The sequence below is a fragment of the Oxyura jamaicensis genome, chromosome 4 (genome assembly GCF_011077185.1).
Source record: "Oxyura jamaicensis isolate SHBP4307 breed ruddy duck chromosome 4, BPBGC_Ojam_1.0, whole genome shotgun sequence".
NCBI lineage: Eukaryota > Metazoa > Chordata > Aves > Anseriformes > Anatidae > Oxyura > Oxyura jamaicensis.
Window position 1 is genome coordinate 69390234 of NC_048896.1, and position 20438 is coordinate 69410671.

General features: G+C 33.8%; 1 protein-coding gene across 16 annotated transcripts in view; it reads left to right on the top strand.

Moving 5' to 3' along the window:
* Positions 1-20438, top strand: part of FRYL (FRY like transcription coactivator) — a 174695-nt gene that overhangs the window by 116638 nt on the left and 37619 nt on the right. For 11 of the 16 annotated variants that reach the window (XM_035324906.1, XM_035324904.1, XM_035324905.1 and 8 more), the window contains 18 exons: positions 1036-1093; positions 2175-2266; positions 2550-2722; positions 3163-3323; positions 3885-3995; positions 4916-5070; positions 5306-5405; positions 6474-6642; positions 7877-8136; positions 8973-9113; positions 10630-10798; positions 11670-11754; positions 13366-13478; positions 15587-15737; positions 16107-16210; positions 16913-17098; positions 18715-18919; positions 19849-19970. In XM_035324906.1, coding sequence (XP_035180797.1) covers positions 1036-1093; positions 2175-2266; positions 2550-2722; positions 3163-3323; positions 3885-3995; positions 4916-5070; positions 5306-5405; positions 6474-6642; positions 7877-8136; positions 8973-9113; positions 10630-10798; positions 11670-11754; positions 13366-13478; positions 15587-15737; positions 16107-16210; positions 16913-17098; positions 18715-18919; positions 19849-19970 — 2555 coding nt within the window. The remainder of the gene's footprint in view (positions 1-1035; positions 1094-2174; positions 2267-2549; positions 2723-3162; positions 3324-3884; positions 3996-4915; positions 5071-5305; positions 5406-6473; positions 6643-7876; positions 8137-8972; positions 9114-10629; positions 10799-11669; positions 11755-13365; positions 13479-15586; positions 15738-16106; positions 16211-16912; positions 17099-18714; positions 18920-19848; positions 19971-20438) is intronic. The other 5 variants (XM_035324893.1, XM_035324894.1, XM_035324896.1 and 2 more) reach the window with 1 other exon arrangement.

Consider the following 20438-nt stretch of genomic DNA (forward strand, 5'->3'; position numbering starts at 1 on the left):
CTTGTACTCTCCACTGAAAGATGACCCTTTAGTACGTTTTACCACCAAAAAAAATAATCTTCCAAATTCTTTTTTTTGTGAGTCTGAAAGAAAGTATGAAACTATCCATAACCACGCTTAAGTCTCTCAGACCACAAAAACTTGTGCAACTTTCCCAACACTGTGATGCATTTCCTGAAGTAGGACCTTTGAATGGTGTGGCAGAGGAGTCAGTCATGTACCACGAAAACCTAAGAGGATTATGCTTTTGTTATGTCTAATTAAAACAACACAAAGTAGAAAAAATATTGTTCATGCTCCAGCAGATCTAAAGTGGTGGAGGTAGTTAGTACCATACCAATTATCAAAGTAAAAATCAGTAAGCTTTACTCAAGCTATTACCTCGTCTGCATGTGTCTCATATCTACTGATCTCTTTCCCCTTCCTTTGTCCTCCTTGGAGTCATGAGATAGCTGCAGTTTGGCAGAAGGAACTGAGTAATAATAAAGACTGCAGCTTCAGTACAAACTGGGAATGTAACCACAACATCAAAACATGGTGCTTTTCATTTTTCATAGAGACTAATCTGACTAGTCTGTCAGCATATTGTTATTGACCTTAGAGAAGCAATGTTTATTAACAACTAAATGCATCATGACAACTGAAAGAACATAGTATGATAAGCTGCCAACATCATTTTTTTCCTAATAGTATCTGTTTGCAACATCATCCTTTGTTAAACCTTGAATATGCAAGTGAATCAAAGTCATCTCTGATAGAAATATGCCATAATTCTTGGTAAATGAAAATTTAGTGGTAATTATTGAGACATCCATTTGGTGTCCTTGGTATCTGTGGTCTGTCTTTAAATTAGGGAAATCTGTTTCTCAGAAACATCTCTAAATGCTGATTTATTTCAGAAAGCTACAGGTAAAGAAAGAATACCTAAGGGTGTTTTAAATGAAATTTTAACACTAGTTGCTGTGAAACATCTTTCAGTTGAGATGTGAATTTACTGATTGTTATTAACCTTTTAACTCTTTTATTTTAATTCAGGGAACTAATAGAAGAATTACATCCTATAATTAAGGAAGCACTTGAAAGAAGGCCAGAGGTAATTGGATATTTTCACACAGCACACATTTTCACACTGCACACATCTAGCTTCTCACAAATGGTAGTAAATATATGTTAGTTGTGTTGTTATTTAACTTCTGCACCTAAAAACTGTCACTATACCAGGTAACAAAGTGAAAAGTAACTTTTTAAAATTATTTTGAGGTGTAAACATTAGAAGGGTTTTTTTTTTTGTGTGTGTGTGTGTGTGTTCTGTATTATTCCTGTATCGTGGCGGTTTTGTTTCAAATTAGTAAAAAATGATTATAACATTTTCCACGTCCTTTAAATTCCTGTTACCTGAGCATAGTTTTACATTGTTGTTTTTTTTTACATTGTTTTTAATGTTTTACATTATATTATTAGTAATGTGCCTGCAATTAGTAGTGCCTAAGACATAGGATTGAGTTCTACTGTCTACCAGCTTTATTTAGTTCTTTAAAACAAAAATGTCTGTAAGCTCAGCTGGCTGACTGCTATGACTAAGCATTTTTGATGGAGAGCATGTTTTACAGTAGGGTTTAGAAGGCTCTGTATGTATCCATAGAAATAATATGTAATGGGATGGTTACCAAATATTTTTTGTGGTAACTGTTCATACTTGTCTTAAATATTCTTAGTATTTATTGCTAATATTCCTATTAGTAATAAATTAGTAATTAAATACAGGTAATGGGAAGAAACACCACTTTTGTTTCAAAATGTTACTGGGCTGTAGTGTGTTTTCTTAGTCTTGCGTGCAAGTATGTAGGTGGATTGGTGTTTGTACTTCAGTTCATTGTTTTATGTCTCACTTTCTGATGGGAGAGTGATAAAATAAATAGTGTATTATTTTGATAGTATGTGCAATGGTAAATCAAGTATATCTTGCAGTTACAACACGGATAGCTTTTGTTTACTGTCTGGTCTAGTAAAATTGGTAGTAATTTTGGTAACCTATCTTAGAAGTTTGATACCCCAGATAACTGATGCCAGTTTAGTAGAGATATAATAATGATTTTATATGCCATGCCGTTTTATATTTTCAGTTTTATTTTTTTTCTCCACTTATCTAATTCTGTGTTTGCTCTGTTGAATAGAACATGAAACGACGCAGGCGTCGAGATATTTTACGAGTACAATTAGTACGAATATTTGAACTGTTGGCAGATGCTGGTGTCATTAGTCACAGGTAGGGGCAGCACTGATGACAAGACGTTGTGCTTCTGTATTAAGTTACTAATATTCTTATGACCCAGTATAACAAGCATGCAAAATTCTTAAGTGAGTTTTAATATACAAGGATATACTGTTATGCTAAGAACAGAAGCTGGATGAATAAATTACTTTTAATTCACTGTTCGCAATTATGATGTTTTAATTCTTTAAAAGACATTAAAGATTATTTTCCTTAAAAATATACATATATATAAAATTGATCATATTGTTTGTTTTTTATTTTTTTAATTTTTAAGTGCAAGTGGTGGCCTTGATAATGAAACACATTCCCTCAACAACACTTTACTTGAGTACGTTGATCTAACGAGACAACTCCTAGAAGCAGAAAATGAAAAGGATTCTGATACATTGAAAGATATCCGATGCCATTTTAGTGCCTTAGTGGCAAATATCATTCAAAATGTTCCAGGTATGTAAAAATATATATGTTAATATATTCTGATAAAGTGATTTTATTTTTTAAAAAAGCAACAAAAAATCCTTCTGAATTTTCAGAATACTTGTATAAAAATATTTTAGACCACCAGTTTTGAGTGCAACTTTAGCAATGTGAGTTTTTAAGGGAGATGTTTGGTACTGTTTAGAAGGATACAAGTAATTTTCTCATTTAGCAGAAGTCCCTTTGGTTGACAGTGTCTAAATTTTTTAGACTAGTAAGTAGCTTGTTTTTGTACACCAGTGTCATTCAACAGGACAATAACAAAGCTACGTGCAGGTAGTATGCTACTGAAATAGTATGTCTTTAATTTTTCCTTTTATATTAAAGTGCATAAAGCAAAATCAGACTCAAACTATTATTATAAAACAGTAGCAAAAAAGTGTGTCTAACTGTGTGTGCTCTTTTTACAGTCCACCAGAGAAGGAGTGTCTTTCCACAGCAAAGTCTACGCCACAGTCTATTTATGTTGTTCAGTCATTGGGCAGGTCCTTTTAGTATCATGTTTACTCCCCTGGACAGATACAGTGATAGGAACATGCAAATAAACAGACACCAATACTGTGCATTAAAGGTAATTTAGCAATTCATGAATTTTGGAAATAGATTCCCATTTTGATTTTGTTAATGCGTTTTGTTAATGCGTTAATGTGTTTGGGGCGTAGTTTGGTGGTTTTCAGATCCTTGTTGTCATTTATGACTTAATTCTTTCTCTATTCTAGCTACTTGCCCATTGTTGACTGCTTGGCTTTTTCCATACTGTAAACTATTACACTTGTTATAGGAATATCTTTAAGCTGCTACTAATTTTGATTTCCCGTGACTTAAGTCCTCAGTTGCCTAAGGAGAAAGACTTTCGTGTAAAAAATTCATTAACAATAAAACTGGCATATCAACTCTTGCGTATGTCAGCTTTTTGGTTTTCACAATTCTTTGTATTTGGGATTTCAGAAGGGTATGATCTGTTTTTTTTTTATTATTTCTTGAACAAGATATTAAACAGCTTTTATTAGCCTTAGTCGTCTTCTTTTGTCTGAATAGAAGTTAGTTTTCTGGTATTTTAATGGGTTTGATAAAAGCACATTTGCTGTATCCACGTTACTAAAATGTAATGTGTTTCAATTACTTTCCAAAGGCTATGTCTGCTGTACTGTGTTGTGGCCCTGTGGCAGATAATGTTGGGCTCTCATCTGACGGCTATTTATACAAATGGCTGGATAATATTTTGGATTCACAGGATAAAAAGGTAATACAGGCAATGTAAATAGTGGTTTGCAACTGTCAGTGCTTTCAACATATGCGTTAATGAGTTGTGTGGTCAGTTTGGCCCAAAGGCTTTAGAGTGGCTTACACTCAAATCTGTCTTAGTAGTGTGTATTTTTTAATTGCCCTTGATATGTGCATTCACAAAGTTTAGGAAGGCAGTCCCTAATCACAGTCTAAGCACAGGCAAAACAGAACTGAAGAGGAAAGGCCAAGGAGTGAAACATTATTTATCATTTATAAACTAATCAGCTAGCTTAAGTTGTAATAATAAGCAGAAGCTTTATACATTTAAAGGAGACAAGATTTCTACCATGAAGTCTGTGAGACTTCAGAGTCTATTGGGGGTCTTATGGAATTATGAAGACCAAGCTTTACATGTAAATAGGCAAGCTTTACATCTAAAAGATGGGGCCTCCTTTGTACTGATACTATGACTGTATAAAATTACTGCTCCAGTGGGATACTTAGACTCAAGGGAACATGTAAGTCTCCACATAGATCAATCACTTCTATCCCACTGTGGATACATGTTTATCTTTAAGTGCTGTTTGTTAAGTGTTTTTCTGTATCTGATGCTTTCAGATCAGTGTTCAGGAAAGAGTAAATAGCACAAGATAGACATGGAACTGAGAAAAAAAATATCAGGAGAGCTATCTAGTTATTTGCTTCAGTAATCTATGTCTGTGTGTACCAGTTGAATGTTAAACAGTTTGATAGTATTATCTTTTGTTATTTTAAACTGTGATCTCATTATTTTTAGCTGGAACAAATTTTGCATATTACAGATACTTTGGATTAAATATCTATTTTCCTTTTTTATGCCATTTTTATAAGTTGGCCTTTTTTATTTTTTTATTTTTATTTTATTTTTATTTTTAATTGGTTCATTTCTGAATACAGGTTCACCAGCTGGGCTGCGAGGCTGTTATGCTGCTCTTGGAACTCAACCCTGACCAGAGTAACCTCATGTACTGGGCCGTAGACCGGTGTTACACAGGTTCCAAGCGGGTAGCAGCTGGCTGTTTTAAAGCCATAGCCAGCGTGTTCCAAAACAGGTACTACATCATTTTTCAAAACATTAAGCTTTAATTTTCAAAGTGTAATTGTATGTAGAATGTTTTTTCCTCCCATAAAGAATAGAGATCGCCCCTGTTTGTGTGTATGTCAGAGAAACTTTTTGAAATATTATGTTGTGCCATATCATATCACCTGTGAATTAGCCTTTATTTAATAAATTCAAATTTTTAAAAGACAAATGTAATTTTATTTCACGCTTGCATTTTTCCCTAGGGATTACCAGTGTGATACAGTGACCCTTCTAAATCTGATACTGTTTAAAGCAGCTGATTCTACTAGGGCTATCTATGAAGTTGCTATGCAACTATTACAGGTTTGTAAGCTAATTTTAATTTAAATTTTATTTTGGATTTAAAATAAAAATGGTCTCCGTGCATTTAAAAAAAAAAACAAAAACCACAAAGATATTTCTGGTATTGCTTAGTTGTCCTTTCAAGTAAGAAAATGCGTTGTATATTTTTCTTCTCTATTTTAGTATATAGCTCAGATCCTTACTTGGCATAAGTAGATCTCAGTAGAAATGTCTGTTTTCAAGAACTAAACACTCAAGGCTTATGTTTTCACAATGTATGCTTATTATACAAAACCATAAAATTTTTCTAATTTGGCCCTACAACAGTTTTCTAATTTTTCATGAATGCCAAACATCGTCTCATCTGCTGACATGGAGAGATATTAGTAGAAATGTTGTTAGTTGTTTACTTAAGTTTATTGCTTTCCAAGATCCTTTGGGGTTAAACTGTATCTTACAGGAGGCACTGATGTTTAAAAAAATAAATATCTGTACCACTTATGGCTTAGACCAAAGGTTTTTCCCAGGGTTCTTGCTGTCAGCTAAATTCAGCAGTGAAGTCCCTACTGAAGTCATACCTCTATTACTGTGTCAGCATTCACAGCATTCTCCCTTTCAGCCTCATCTTTCTTCTCGAGTGAATGTTACTACTTAAGATCAGCCAAAATTAATTTTAAGTGTTAAACTGCTACATCTGTGGCACGTCAAATATTACATTGTTTCTGTCCTTGCCTCATGAGCAGAAATTTATATTATTTGGAAATACAAATATTCAATAGCATTTTACATTTTGTTACATTAAAATATGTATTTAATGAGTAAAAATAGAAGAAAGTAAAATATGTATTTAATAACAATCTATTTTAAGAAAGCAAACTTTTGAAATTTATCTCTGGATGATCATCAAATGAAGTATTTGTTGGTCTATGGAATTGCCTCGGTGTTTGCAAATGCAGTAAATATATGGAGATCTGTTTAGATAGAAGGCGTTAAATGAGAGTAGATACAGTAATTTTAAAAGTGTTTTTTTATAAAGACTTCCATTATAGCTCTATACATAGCGTCAAAGTCTGAACATTACTATTACAGATTTTGGAACCAAAGATGTTCCGTTATGCTCACAAACTGGAAGTTCAGAGGACGGATGGGGTTTTGGGTCAGCCTTCTCCTTTGCCACATCTATATTCTGTGTCATATTATCAACTGTCAGAAGAATTAGCAAGGACTTATCCTGAACTAACACTTGCTATCTTCTCAGGTATGGTTTACAATAAATAAATAAAAAGTTCAACGGCTCAGAAACATTTTACAAGATGTGTAGTTCTTGTTTCTCAATAATTAATTTATATGTAATTCACTAAAATCAGGGCCACAAGGTAACATCTTCATAATGAATAGAAAAAATGGAATTTACTGATTAACATTTTTTATTTACTCATGTTTGGAATACATTAAAGAGGAAACAATGAATCAGAGATATTTTACTGCCTGTCTAATATCCAGGAAAAAGCATGTTTTAGTGACATTATTTCCCACTGATTTTCAAAGTTCTGCGGTTGTTCTTTCTAGTGTTTGCTTGTTTACTGCAGATTGCTTAAAAATAATATTCCATAGCATTTTTAAACAGTTGCAAAATAGTAACCTCTAACATCAATTAAACTAGGACTAATGTAAGAAAAAATTTTAAATGCTTTTTTGCCAAAATCGGTACACTTTTACATGCTCTAGGTTTTCAATTCTCTTTTCAATTAGAGGAATTCTGCCCTAGCTACTAATACTTAAGACTTACTAAACACAAAAGGCTGTTCTACAGTTCCCATTTGGTAACTTAAATTGGTTTGTCCTTACTAATTATATAATACGTGTGCAGTGCTGGAACCTTACTCATCAGTCTGGTTTGCCATACTTTTCACTGTGTGGGTGTAACTTGAACTGCACGTCATTTTCCTCATGGTTCATTTTTTCCCTGGAAAGTACTGCTTGTACCTTCTTCTCTACACAAGTGAAGCTGACAGATAGTGATTGGATTCTATTTTCCATTTTCAATTTTAAAAACTTACAGTAGAGTAAAACTAGTATAAATTTTGCAAAAATTGATAAAAGAGATAAACAGGAAGTGGAGAGATACATACTAAGATTACGTGATCAGAACTTCTAGCAATTTACAGTTATGGAATTATCAGAACCCAGTATGCACTTCTGTGTTTGTGCATGCAAATCTGTATGTGCATAGTTGTGTGTGTGTATAAGCATAAACTAGTTCAGTTTTTTAAGCCGTAGTTTTAGCCAGCAGTCTTCAGTTTGCTCTAATGAAGACTGTCTTCATCATTACGAAATTTCACTAGTCAGTTAAAGAAAAAAAGTAACTTCAATACCAGCATTTCTTTCTTTATTTTTTTTTTTTATGATCTACTGGCTTCGTGGTCGTTGTTATTACCAAAACAATTCTAATTATTAATTTGCAATTTATGTATGTAATTTTTGAATGACAGAAGTAAGTCAGAGAATCCAAACAGCTCACCCAGCTGGAAGACAGGTGATGCTGCATTATCTGCTGCCATGGATGAACAACATTGAGTTGGTAGACTTGAAACCTTTGCCAACCATTCGGCGGCAAGATGAAGACGAAGAAGATTCTTTGAAAGACAGAGAAATGATGGTGAACAGTAGGCGTTGGCTACGAGGAGAAGGCTGGGGATCACCACAGGCTACAGCTATGGTTCTGAACAATCTGATGTATATGACGGCAAAGGTAAAATCTAATTACATGGTGTTCCAGGGGATTGTTGTGTTCAGAGATAGTGTTACAAACTTTTAAGGAGTTACTGTTAATTTTCAGGGCTTACTTACCTAAGCTATACCAGATAGTTTTGAAATATTAGGAGAAATATGTAATATAAATGTTGTAGTAAGTGTTATAGTAACAGTATATAAGTTGTTTTTCAATATAGACATCTGGATGGATAGATAATAACCAGTTCAGCCTATACCTATGATCTCAAAATGGATTTTTGGAACGGATTTTGTTACTGAAGGCTGATTGACCCTTACCCTTCCTGTCATAGCAACTTCCAGCAGAGAAAAAATATTGTTCACTTGCAGTGTTCCTGCCAATTCTTTGTCTTTGAATCTTACTGACATGTGATTATGTTTTAAATTACAAATTAAAGACTAGGCATCCTGTGGTCCATGGAATTTTATTCAGAACTGTCAGCAACTGGGATGCGTGGGTCTCTGCTAAATTTATATATATGTAAAATATATATGTATATTATATAGTGTATAAAACATACATTTTATATATATTTTTGAGTGCAAAATAATACAAATATGTTTAACTATTTTTTTTTCTTTTAAAATACCCATATATATATGTGCATATATATATTCACAAATATAAATGGCTTTTTTCCAGAATCTGTTTATGAAAGTGAGCATATGTGAAAACTTCATTCTGGAATGTTAAAAAGGCAACAGCTTCTTATAAGATTAATGTCTCTTTTTCTGACTGTGTCAGTAAATCAATACCACTTTCAAAAATTGTTTTCTGCTGGAGTTTTCAGGAGAGATACTTACTTTGTTTTCTAGTATGGTGATGAAGTGGCTTGGTCAGAGATTGAAAATGTCTGGACTACTTTGGCAGACAGCTGGCCAAAGAATCTGAAAATAATTCTGCACTTCCTAATCAGTATCTGTGGAGTGAACAGCGAACCCAGCCTTTTGCCTTACGTAAGTATATGGTATGAGTCTCCTTAGTGTTACCAGTATTTCAAAAAATATTCAAGTCTCTAACAGTAAAGATCGCTTACAAAAAAAAAAAAAAAAGGCAGAATTTCTGATATCCAGACTTCTAACAGCTTAATACCATCATTCCGTATTTTATGATCACTGAATACTATGAACAAATGGAATTCAGTGTGTACATATACGTGAAGGAAAGGTGTAAGCAGGGGGGAGCCAAGCTCTCTTCGGTGGTGGCCAGTGCCAGGACGAGGCAGTGGGCACAAACTGAAACACAGGAGGTTCACTCTGAACGTCAGGGAGCAATTCTTCACTGTGCAAGTGACTGAGCACTATCACAGGTTGCCCAGAGAGGCTGTGGAGTCTTGGAGATACCCAAAAGCCACCTGGACATGGTCCTGAGCAGCATGCTCTGGTGTCCTGGCTTGAGCAGAGGATTGGACCAGATGACCTCCAGAGGTCCCTTCCAACCTCAACCATTCTGTGATTAGCGTACTAATTCTAGAAATAAGCTTATAGGATTAAATAGATGCTCCTTGTCCCTGGCAAGAAAACCTCTTGCTATTTCAGTTAAAAGTTCTAGAGGCAAGGAATACTTCTCAATGTAATAAATGCATGGTATACTGAAATTCTTAAAGATCAGCCTGTAGAACCTCTGAAAGTACAGAGGCCTGCCATTGATCAGGTAAATGATAGAAATATTTGTAATAAGAATGAAAAGATTTTGAGAAAATAATTTTCCTAATCTTGGTAGTCTTCTGTTCATGAAACTACCATTATTGCAATTTACTCAGGGTGGTAAATCTGCATCAGTCCACTGAGCAACTCCTTTCCATCATAATACGAAAATCAAATACAATAGGTGGTTTCTGTTCATTAAGAAGAATCAAGTTCCATAAATAACATTTTCCTTAGAGAATTATGATAGGTTTTGCTATTAGTTCAAAAAGGTAGATATCAAGTAAATGAAGGAAGAGAGAGGAATCTGTTCCAAGTATCAGGACCTGTAATATTCTGTTCTTATGAAGGACATCTTAAGTTTGTTGATTGAACTTGATCAACATTCATTGTTTTCATTACAAATCAAAAACTCTATAGAACATGTAAGTGAAGTACAAAAAGAAATGATAGAACAACTCATCATCTTACTTTTTTTTTTGTACTATCATTCTCTCTAATTTTAACCTGAAATGTTGCTGAAACTTTTGTTAAAAAAACTGTTTTATTTCTTTTTTTAACAAACTGTTACTGAACTAAGATATATTTTTATGATGTTTCTGATGCTTGCTGCTGTTTCCAGCTATGAAAGCAATTTTGTTTGCTTTTAGAGCTAGAGTCAGTTGCAGGTATCATAACTAGCAATACAGGTAGATCCTGATTCTAATGAGTTGAGGTATTCAAATGTCTTATTTTCTTTATTTATTTTTTTTAATCACTTGACTACAGTAAGAATTTTGTTTATTTACATGTTATTTTATATAAATATACTTTTTTTTGATGGCAGGTAAAGAAAGTTATTGTTTATTTGGGTAGAGACAAAACAATGCAACTACTGGAAGAGCTGGTGAGTGAACTTCAGCTTACGGATCCTGTCAGTTCAGGAGTCACCCACATGGATAATCCACCATATTACCGCATTACTTCCAGCTATAAAATCCCCTCTGTGACTTCAGGTGAGATTTAAACTATTACTGCTATCAACGATAAACATGTTATTATCAATGAGTTAAAATATCAAATGCATCAGTCCAATAACATGCTGAGAAATACACGGAAAAGCTGTATGGTTTTGGTGAAACATCTTTCAAAGTGAACCCCAAAAGACTTGGATGGGAAGGTATCTGAGCAAGGTTATAGCTTTTGTGCTGCAGAGCTGCCAGTGTTCTGGAGCAGCCTGCTATCGTCACCTGGGGGGGTTATCTGGATTATAAGGTGGGTGCATTGGCACTTACTCATGAAAGTGTTTAAACAGTGAAAAAAAAAATTATGGGGCACTTGCACTTCAGTGTATCTTGAGAATTGTGGAGAGGTTGCAAAATTATTTCTAAATATGGTTATCTATTATGTGTGATGATTGCAAGTTTCTCTTCAAAAAAGATTGATACAGTTTTTGCTGCGTGTTAATGTTAGATTCTAATCCATAATTTGTTTGTGGTTTGAATCAACTGCATACAAAAGTCAAGTGCATTTTAAAGATGCATATAGTGTAGCATAAAGGAAAGAAAGAGAGAGTCATCTGGATCCTGCTTTGAAAACAAGCCTTTCTACTTAATTTACATTGAAGACTCAGATTCCTGGAATTAATTATTTGATTTTTTTTTCCTTTTAATGAAATTATGATAGCAGTTCAGAATCTTGTCTAAACAACACTTTTTTTCCTCCCCTGTGAAAGTGGTTTCTGCTGCCCATTTTGTATTTGTTGTTACTGCACGCGTGATTGGGGCTGTTAGCATGGACAAGTAAATAAGGGTCATTGTGTATTGGTTAAGACTGCTTTTCATTTTTATTCACTTATCAATCTCTTTCTTCGTCCATAATTCACAGGTACCACTTCTAGTAGCAATACAATGGTAGCTCCCACGGATGGCAACCCTGACAGTAAACATATAAAAGACAGTATTGAAGAGAAGTAAGTATCTCCTCAAAAAGCAGTTACTAGTTGAACTACAGGAATTCCTGGTAGCTACTATAAATAGCATATCAGTGGCTTTAGGTATGTCTAAGCTGAATAAAATAAGGGACCAATCCAGGTCAATCTTTGTATTATTTTAGCTGTGTGATTACAGATGTCTAAATGAGCTGTGTATTACACTGGATTGTATATGTTTATGTAAGAGAGATTATATTGTAGGTGAGTATGGATATGTTGAAGGCAAAAGTTACCGGTTTAGTAACATAGACAATTCACAGATTGGTTTCCTAGATCACAAGAAATCATCAGTTCCCATGTTTTGATAGCTAGTTTTTTCTCCCATTTACAGTATTTGAATCTCTGCTATGCGTAGCAAGATCCCTTGCAGCTAGCTGTGAAACAGATGCCTCCCTCTCTAATTTTTGAGGTTCTTCAGAGTCATCTATTGGAGAAACTTCTCAAACAGTGTTACTGGTGTGAGGGTGGTGGAAGGCAAACAGCTGACACGGAATTAGTCAGGGTGTGGACTCAAAATCGCCTATGGGCTTGCTCTCATTGTGGGTTCAATGTGAGCTAGCCAACTTTACAGCAAAATAAGATTCTATAATTAGCATGAGGAAACATGCACACAGAAAAATATGCACACAGGACATTGCTGTATAGTAGCTGTGATGTGGTAGGTTACAAATCAGCTTATTTTGTGATGATTTGTTTCTGAACCTTAGTAAGTATTTCTAGAGGAAATACAAAAGTAGTTGTATTTCTGTAATTATACCTATATACTTTCCTATTGGAATGTTTTTTTCTTCTCTGGGACCATTATATCAATATATTTATACTAGTAAATATATTGACAGAAACAGACGCAATATTTCAATTAAAATAAATTACTTTTTTAAGAAGATGGAAATTAATTATAGAAGCTTGTGAAATCTATGATGTCATCCAGAATTTGGTCTAGCAAGGTACAGACAGGTATTTGGCTGCTTTGAGGCCTGGAGATGAAGAAGCTTTTATAGTAATGAACACAGTTTTCAAAGTCTGTGCAAGTTTTGGCATCTGTTGTATTGTTGTCAAAGACCTCCCTTGGGTAAACACTTTTTGATATGGTATACTGTGTATATCTTGGACTTCCAAGGAGAAGGGAATTATAGAAACTATGTCAAAACAATTTGGAAATTGTGCTTTTAGCTCTCTCGTTTCTCTGACTTTGTTCTAGCTTATCAGATTAATGAAGTAAGACAATCCTGGGCTGTACATATACATTTATTTCTGCACCAGATTATAGAATCAGATCAAATAATCAGTTCATTATTACTGAGAAGAACCTATAATGGTAAAACATATTAATATATCTAAATGTTAATGGAAAGTTCTAACAGAAATACAATTTGTGCTGGATTACCTCTTTGAATCCTCTTTATAGCATTGCTGCAGGAGGTTTTATACAACTGAGATATTTTGCCATCTTATTATATAACTGTCCTTGTAAGATGAAACATTTTTGCATAACAGTTTTGTTGATATACCGTTTTACTAAGAGACCCTGAATGATTATTTTTTATTACAGAATGTCAGTTACTAGTGCTGTTTTATTTGTTCCTGCAGCTATGTACATCTCGACATCTACAGCGGGTTGAACAGTAACTTAAACCGCCAGCACCACAGGCTAGAATCTCGCTACAGCAGCAGCTCTGGAGGATCATATGAAGAGGAAAAAAGTAATATTTTAATTTAAAGATATTTCTATGTGTAGAAAATAAAACTTCTAAAAATTAATACTTTTGCTGAAGGTTGTGAAACATGAGGAAATAGGTAATATCAGTGACACATAATGAGGCTTTTGCATGAATCCATTAATTATTTTTTTTTTTTTTTTACATTCCACAGTCTTATTTCTGCTGTTGAAGTCTAGTGTACATTTGATTTACAATAACAAATGCAAGGAAGACAACATGCTTTATTTCCTTTCCTTGTCCTCTAGAATGAGTTGTGAACATCATCCCAAGTGAAGCAGTTTCACTTCATTTTCTTTACCGCTACCAACACCAAAGATAGAAGGTTAAGCTGAAGAAACAAAAGAGAGACTAGCAGGAGGAAAAACAGATGAATGAGAAAAAGATGATGGAAAAGGAAGAATAAATATATAAAATTACTAATTGTTCTTTTAAACAATAGCAGTATTTGTCCTGTTGAAAAAAAAATCATACAAAATTTTCAAAGAATCCTTAGGAAAAGAAAATACACCAGGGAAAAAGGATATTGTGTTGTACCTGCAATTAATTTTCATGCTTGTTTTAATTCATTAATTTATTTTTTTGTGATCTGTGATCTGTTTTTTTCTGAGGTGCAGGGGTAAGGAAAGTTGTAAAAATCTCTTCTGATACTCCTCGTATTTTTGGAGGGCTTTTTTTTTAAACACAGGCTTATTAACTGTGGCTGCTATTGTACCACAGTAATGCAAATTATCATTGCCCAAAAGCTTTGCATGTCAGCATAGTGTGTCATATTGTGTTGTATTGGAGCAACAATGTCCAGTATTAATCCAAATGTCCTCTTTAATAACTGAGTCTGTGTAAACCACAGAGCTTAGAATGAATATGGTCATTCTTACTGCCATATTCAAGGACATTGGAACATAGTGTCCTCTATAGAGCTTGTTGTAAAAGCTGGACATGGCGATGTAGATTTGCTAAAGTTTTATGGCTTTTTGTCACTTTTGGGTTAGTAACAGGTTGGTGGACCTTCTGGGTAAGCAGCGTAGTGTTGCATGGAAGAGCAATGTCTAATATCATAGTCATGGTCATTTTTATTTTTGGCTAGCTAATTATGGTAGCAAGACTGGGTATGCTGAAGCAGATGATAATTTGAATGTTCTGTCAGTGAGAAGTTTGTCACCTCAAGTCAAGAAGGTGATAATGATCTGATACGTGTGTGAACTTCTGAAACATTTGTAGCCACACTTCTGAAAGGGCAACTGGTAGAATCACTGACGGACTGGATGGTTGAGGCAATCTCCTTTCTGTTTCTGCCCTTAATAGATTGTTCTGAAATCTAAGATGGCTCATTTAAAAACAGAAGAATATTTTGCATGTGTAATACAGTATACTCTCATACAAAATAACTGATGTGTTTCTTCCAAGGACTTTAGAAACACGCTTAATCAACAACTAATTGCTTTTCTTTGTCTTCCTGAAAAATGTACTGATTTCTAAGACAGTGACTTTTATTCAAGCACAAAGATGCTGAAAAAGTGGTAAGTTCTGAATTACCACATATTAAGGCCTGTAGGAAATGTAGGACTGATGTATTCTTGCTAGTGAGATGTATAAAGAGACACTCTTGAGAAATATATATCATTAGCCTATAATAAAATGCAACTCTTTCAAACAAGTTATGTACTGTCCTGGGACCCAGCCTTAACTTTCTATCTTACATCAGATTTCAATTTCAAGGAAATTCTACTAGATAACTTTGCCTTTTGTTCCTTACGTGCATCCATCACATTTATGAACTTATTCAACAAAATCTTACTCTGCACATATGAGTTATGTGTTTGGCTTCTGTAGAATCATCCTTAACTGTCCAATTGGTGTTTACAGCTACTTTTTTGTTGTATTTTTTTGGTTCGTTGGTTGGTTAGGTTTTTGTTTTTTTCACAGGGTTCAGCCTGTTAAGAATTTTAAAATATTTCTTTAGAGGACTCTGTAATACAGAAATTGATTATTTCTATATTGTATAACAGTCTTTAGTTGTCTAAATAATACAGAAATACATGTTTTATTTGCATTCACATTTATTTTTCTGTATTAATAATCTGTTGTGTTAGGTGATTCAATGCCTCTGTATTCAAACTGGCGGTTGAAGGTGATGGAGCACAATCAAGGAGAGCCTCTACCTTTTCCACCTTCTGGAGGTTGCTGGTCACCACTGGTGGATTACTTGCCTGAAACTTCTCCTCCGGGCATGTCTCTTCACAGGTAACTGGTTTAACAGTTGTTAAACAAGTATTTAACAATGGCAATTCATTACTTTTTAATTCATGTTGTACAAATATGGTAATTTAAACATAGTAGATTAAAGGTAGTCAATCTAAAGATAATAGATAAAGATAGTACAATTATTTTCTGTGGTTTTACTTATTTAGCAGTTTAAGATTTTAAAGCCTTTAAATTTGGAAGACTGGAGTTTTCCTGTCTTCATTGTGAGCATATATATTTTCCCTTAATACAAGTGGGTTGATGTTTATAAGATTGAAAGAACGCTGTTCAGTAGCATATTAAGCTCTTTGCAGCTCTTTATAAAGTTCATATGTTATGGTCTTCTAATAAATTTATTTTTGTTTTTAGATGCAATATAGCAGTGATCCTTCTGACTGACTTGATAGTTGACCACAGCGTGAAGGTAGAATGGGGAGGATACTTGCATCTTTTGCTTCATGCAATTTTTATAGGTAACTAAATTCTTACAGGGATATCTCTAGTTACTTAGAAATGGTAGCTATTTACATAGCTGTTCTTTTCCACACTTGAATTAACTTTTCCTGTTGTATTTAAATCTCATTACTATTTACAAACGCAACTTTAGGACAGAACACAGAAAAGAACACTGTGCTGTTAAATACTGCAGATTTATATACAGGTGTTATGACCTGAATATTTGAAAATATTCATTATTCATTATTGAAAAAATAAAAACGGTATTCCTTTTTGTTTTGAAAAAGAATTCACCTAAATATCTTTCAGCTTGATTAATATGAATATAATTAAAGAGGGTTTTGGTGTGGTAGAGCCACATTTCCCACTTTCTCAGTGTAGAAGACGAAATTCAACTACTTCTTTCTGTTAATCTTTTGCAGTAGTTATAATACAGAGCACAGATTAATCTTACTCCTGTGTAAGAAACAAGAGGATATATTCGTGTTTGTTAAACTTTTTTTTTTTTTTGTATATATTTAAACACTGAAAAGACATCTGAGGGAACAAGGAAGAACTAAATTCTGTAGCTAGCAGGAATCCTGTGTTCACGTAGTGAATTATGTGTCTGTTGTTTGGTGGAGTGTAACATATCAGTTTGAATACTGCTATATTTTAATAATTGAATTATACGTGCCTTCTGCTTTTAATAAAACTTTTCCATTTTCCTTTTATGGTAGGTTTTGACCACTGTCACCCTGAAGTCTACGAGCATTGTAAACGACTGCTTTTGCATCTTCTGATAGTGATGGGATCTGGTAGTAATGTCCAGTCTGTTGCTTCTGTCCTGCTCAGAAACAGAGAGTTCAATGAAGCCAGGGTGCTTACTGTCAAGCAAACTACACATCTAGATTATACTTTTACAGGTATGCTTTAGACTTGTTAAAATTATGGAAATACATGGAAAGTAATCTTTTCTTCTAGGCATTATTAAGAGCTCTGTTTTTTTTGTTTGTTTGTTAGTTTTTCTGGAGCCCTTGGAAAGTGTATTTTGTTTCAACCCTGTCTGATTGGATAAAATGTATTTCATCAGATTTTAATTAAATCAAAATGAGTACAGTTCATGTTAGCACTTTGTGCCTAGTCATAAGAGTTGGGAGCTCAGCTGAACAATTATATAGAAATAGAAAAAAACAAAGGAAACTACATTTTGGATGTGTAATAGAACAGTTGTTATGATGCCCTTGAAAATTAAAAAAAAAAAAAAAAAAGAATTTACATTTCTTGTGCACAGGAACTTTGAATTTCTGACTTTAGTCTGTTGTCATTGTTTAATAGGCTATTAATTTCTTTTATCAAAAGTACATTCTTGTTCAAAAGAAATCTTACTCAAATATTCTTTTCAGATCTTGCATTTTAATGTTCACCTTAACATTACATTATTGCAATTATATGGGAAATTATGTATTTTATATGTAACTCTGTGAAAGTAATAGGTTTGAGCCTGTTGTAGTTTCTATAAAAAAGTGAGTTCATTTTGCTGAAACCTAGCATTTCATCTTATTTCAGTAGGTGGCAGCATATTACTGTACATTCTGCTTGTTTCCATTCTGTTCAAATCAGAAGTGATTTTGTCACTAATCAAAAAATGTGCATCTTTTCCTGCATTTGATGGTAATGAGGACTTAAAAAGTGGATGTAGCAGAGAAATTATTTTATGTAAACATATTCACAGAACTTTATCAGTGTACCTGTATGGTGACTTGTACAACCATTCCATTCCTAGTCTTTGCAGTTTTGAGTAAAACTGTCTAAAATGGCAGGATATTTTGCGATTGTTGTTAGAACAAAAATATGTGATAGGAACTGGAATGAGATCATTATTTCCAGCTGGGGATTAAAATGAGGTGATTACAAGTATGCATGCCTAGCATGAGGTCAAGCAAGCTGTTAAAAAAATAAAAATAAAAATCTTTGAACCAGGTAATGCCTCAAGCCAAACCATACAGCTCTATAGATTGAAATTTTTTGGTGGCTGTCAGCAAGTCTCAAGTTTATGTACAGTTGTTACAGTCAAAGATTCGTGACTCTTTTCCTTTGTCAGTTTGCGTTCTCCCAGCACCTCATAGATACAGGCATAACAATAGGAGTTGCTTCAGTTGCATTTTACAGGCATGTGATTCTTTTGATGGAGAGAAAATCTTACAGAAACGTCATCTGGAAGCAGTTTGTATCATTTGTCTCAACTTACTAAGATGAAATGCCTCACAGACCATCGAGCTGTCATTTCACCATATTACCAATACAAAAAATCAAACAGAATACAGTGATTTTTAAAGAGGGATCTGCCTGTTCCTCATTAACGGTCCAGCCATGCCAAGTCTTGCATATTCGTTGATTTCATTTGAAATTATTGCATCCATGAATTTATTCTCATTACATTTGCTAAATTATTGATTTTTAGAGAGCTATTTTTTCTTTTTATTTATTTAATATTGAACTGTCAACTTAAGAGCTCATAATAATCTTGTTTTTATTTCAGCAGGTGTTCATGATTTTATACCAGATTACCAGCCCTCCCCAATGACAGACTCAGGGCTTAGTTCAAGTTCTACCTCTTCTAGCATCAGTTTAGGAAATACAAGTGCTGCCATGTCTCATCTGCACACCACCATCCTCAATGAGGTTGACATTTCAGTAGAGCAGGATGAAAAAGTGAAAACTCTCATAGAATTCATTACCTCAAGGTAAGATTTCAATTTTCATTTTTGTCAAGAAAAATGTTTTATCATCACTAAGAATATAAAGACTAACCCTGAAGTGTTTTTATGTGATGCAGATTATGAATAACCCTAGCTTTGGAGAACTTGCCTTCTTTTCTTGTCCTGAGTGTTTAAAAGTCTTTTTTGTGTTCTACACAGGTCCCTTACATTTGCTTCACACACAGTTTGTAGAATTCCTTTTTCCATCCTGGAAAAAAAAGGGGAGGAAGGGGGTAGGAAAAAAAAAAAACAAACACCTAAAGTGTTAGGACTGGAATACAGAAAGATGATTAGGAAACTGCAAGACTTGTGCGTATTAGGTTATGGATTACCTAATAGAAGAAAGCTGGCTACTTGGAAAAAAAGAAAAAAAGAATGATTAGTGGTAAAGAACATCTGTAAAACAAGCAACACTTTTGCAGTTTGTGGGATAGTTTATATAAGGCTTTCAAGGTCATGTCAATCTGAAATCCAGCTTGCTTAATCAGAATTTATGAGAAACTTGCCAACAAAAAAAGCTTTACATTAGAAATTGGAATTAGAATAGTGTGGTGTATTGATGGGAAGAAAATGATAAGAAGGTTGATTTTAGAAGTGTATAATGGTAGTAGCTGTAACTGGGTCTTTGTTAGCTAACTAAATATTATCTCATGAGGAGCATCTCTTCCTGAATTTACAGTTAGACTTGATATCTTGCTTTTCGCCTTGCCTTCATGTGTATTGTTGTATGATATTGAACAGTTAGTTGTCAAACTTCTTTCCAGTTTGTGTCAGTAGTTCTAAATGGTGTCATTTACATGGTAGGTAGCAAATTCTTTTGCAGTTATTTAAGGTAAAAACAACATTTAAATAACATTAATGACAAAGGCTCTGTTTTATATTCTGTCATGTTTGCTTTGTTTTTATATTTTTAGGAAAAGAGGGCCACTTTGGAATCATGAAGATGTTTCGGCCAAGAACCCTAATATAAAGAGTGCTGAACAGTTAACTGTGTTTTTAAAGCATGTGGTAGCTATATTTAAACAGTCTAGCTCAGGTATGTTTGAAAATGCTTGATGCATGGTAGAATGTTTGAGTCTGTGGACTACATGATTTTTTTCAGTGCCTATAAGTTTACAGATTATCTGTAAAATCACTTTGATAGCTACCTGCTTCTAAATAATAGAGATTTTTCATGTGTTACACATTTCAATTCGTGCTTCTGTTGCATCAGATTTAAATATAATTTTCTAGAAATTAGATAAAATATCTTATTAATTTATTGTGGACATTTAACATTCAAATCATAAATGTTTTGATCTCCGCAAGTCTCTCAAGTGTTAAGTATTGTGGAATAGAGTTCATATGCCTGGAAAGATTTTTCATAGGAGTATTCCTTAAGAAAAAAGTAGAAGGTGAGAATATTCTAAAGTTAGGAATGTGTTTTACAATTATACTGTTTATGAAATGCAAGATTTTTTTTTTTTTTTTTTTTCCATGAGACATTGTGCTATTCGAGTATTAT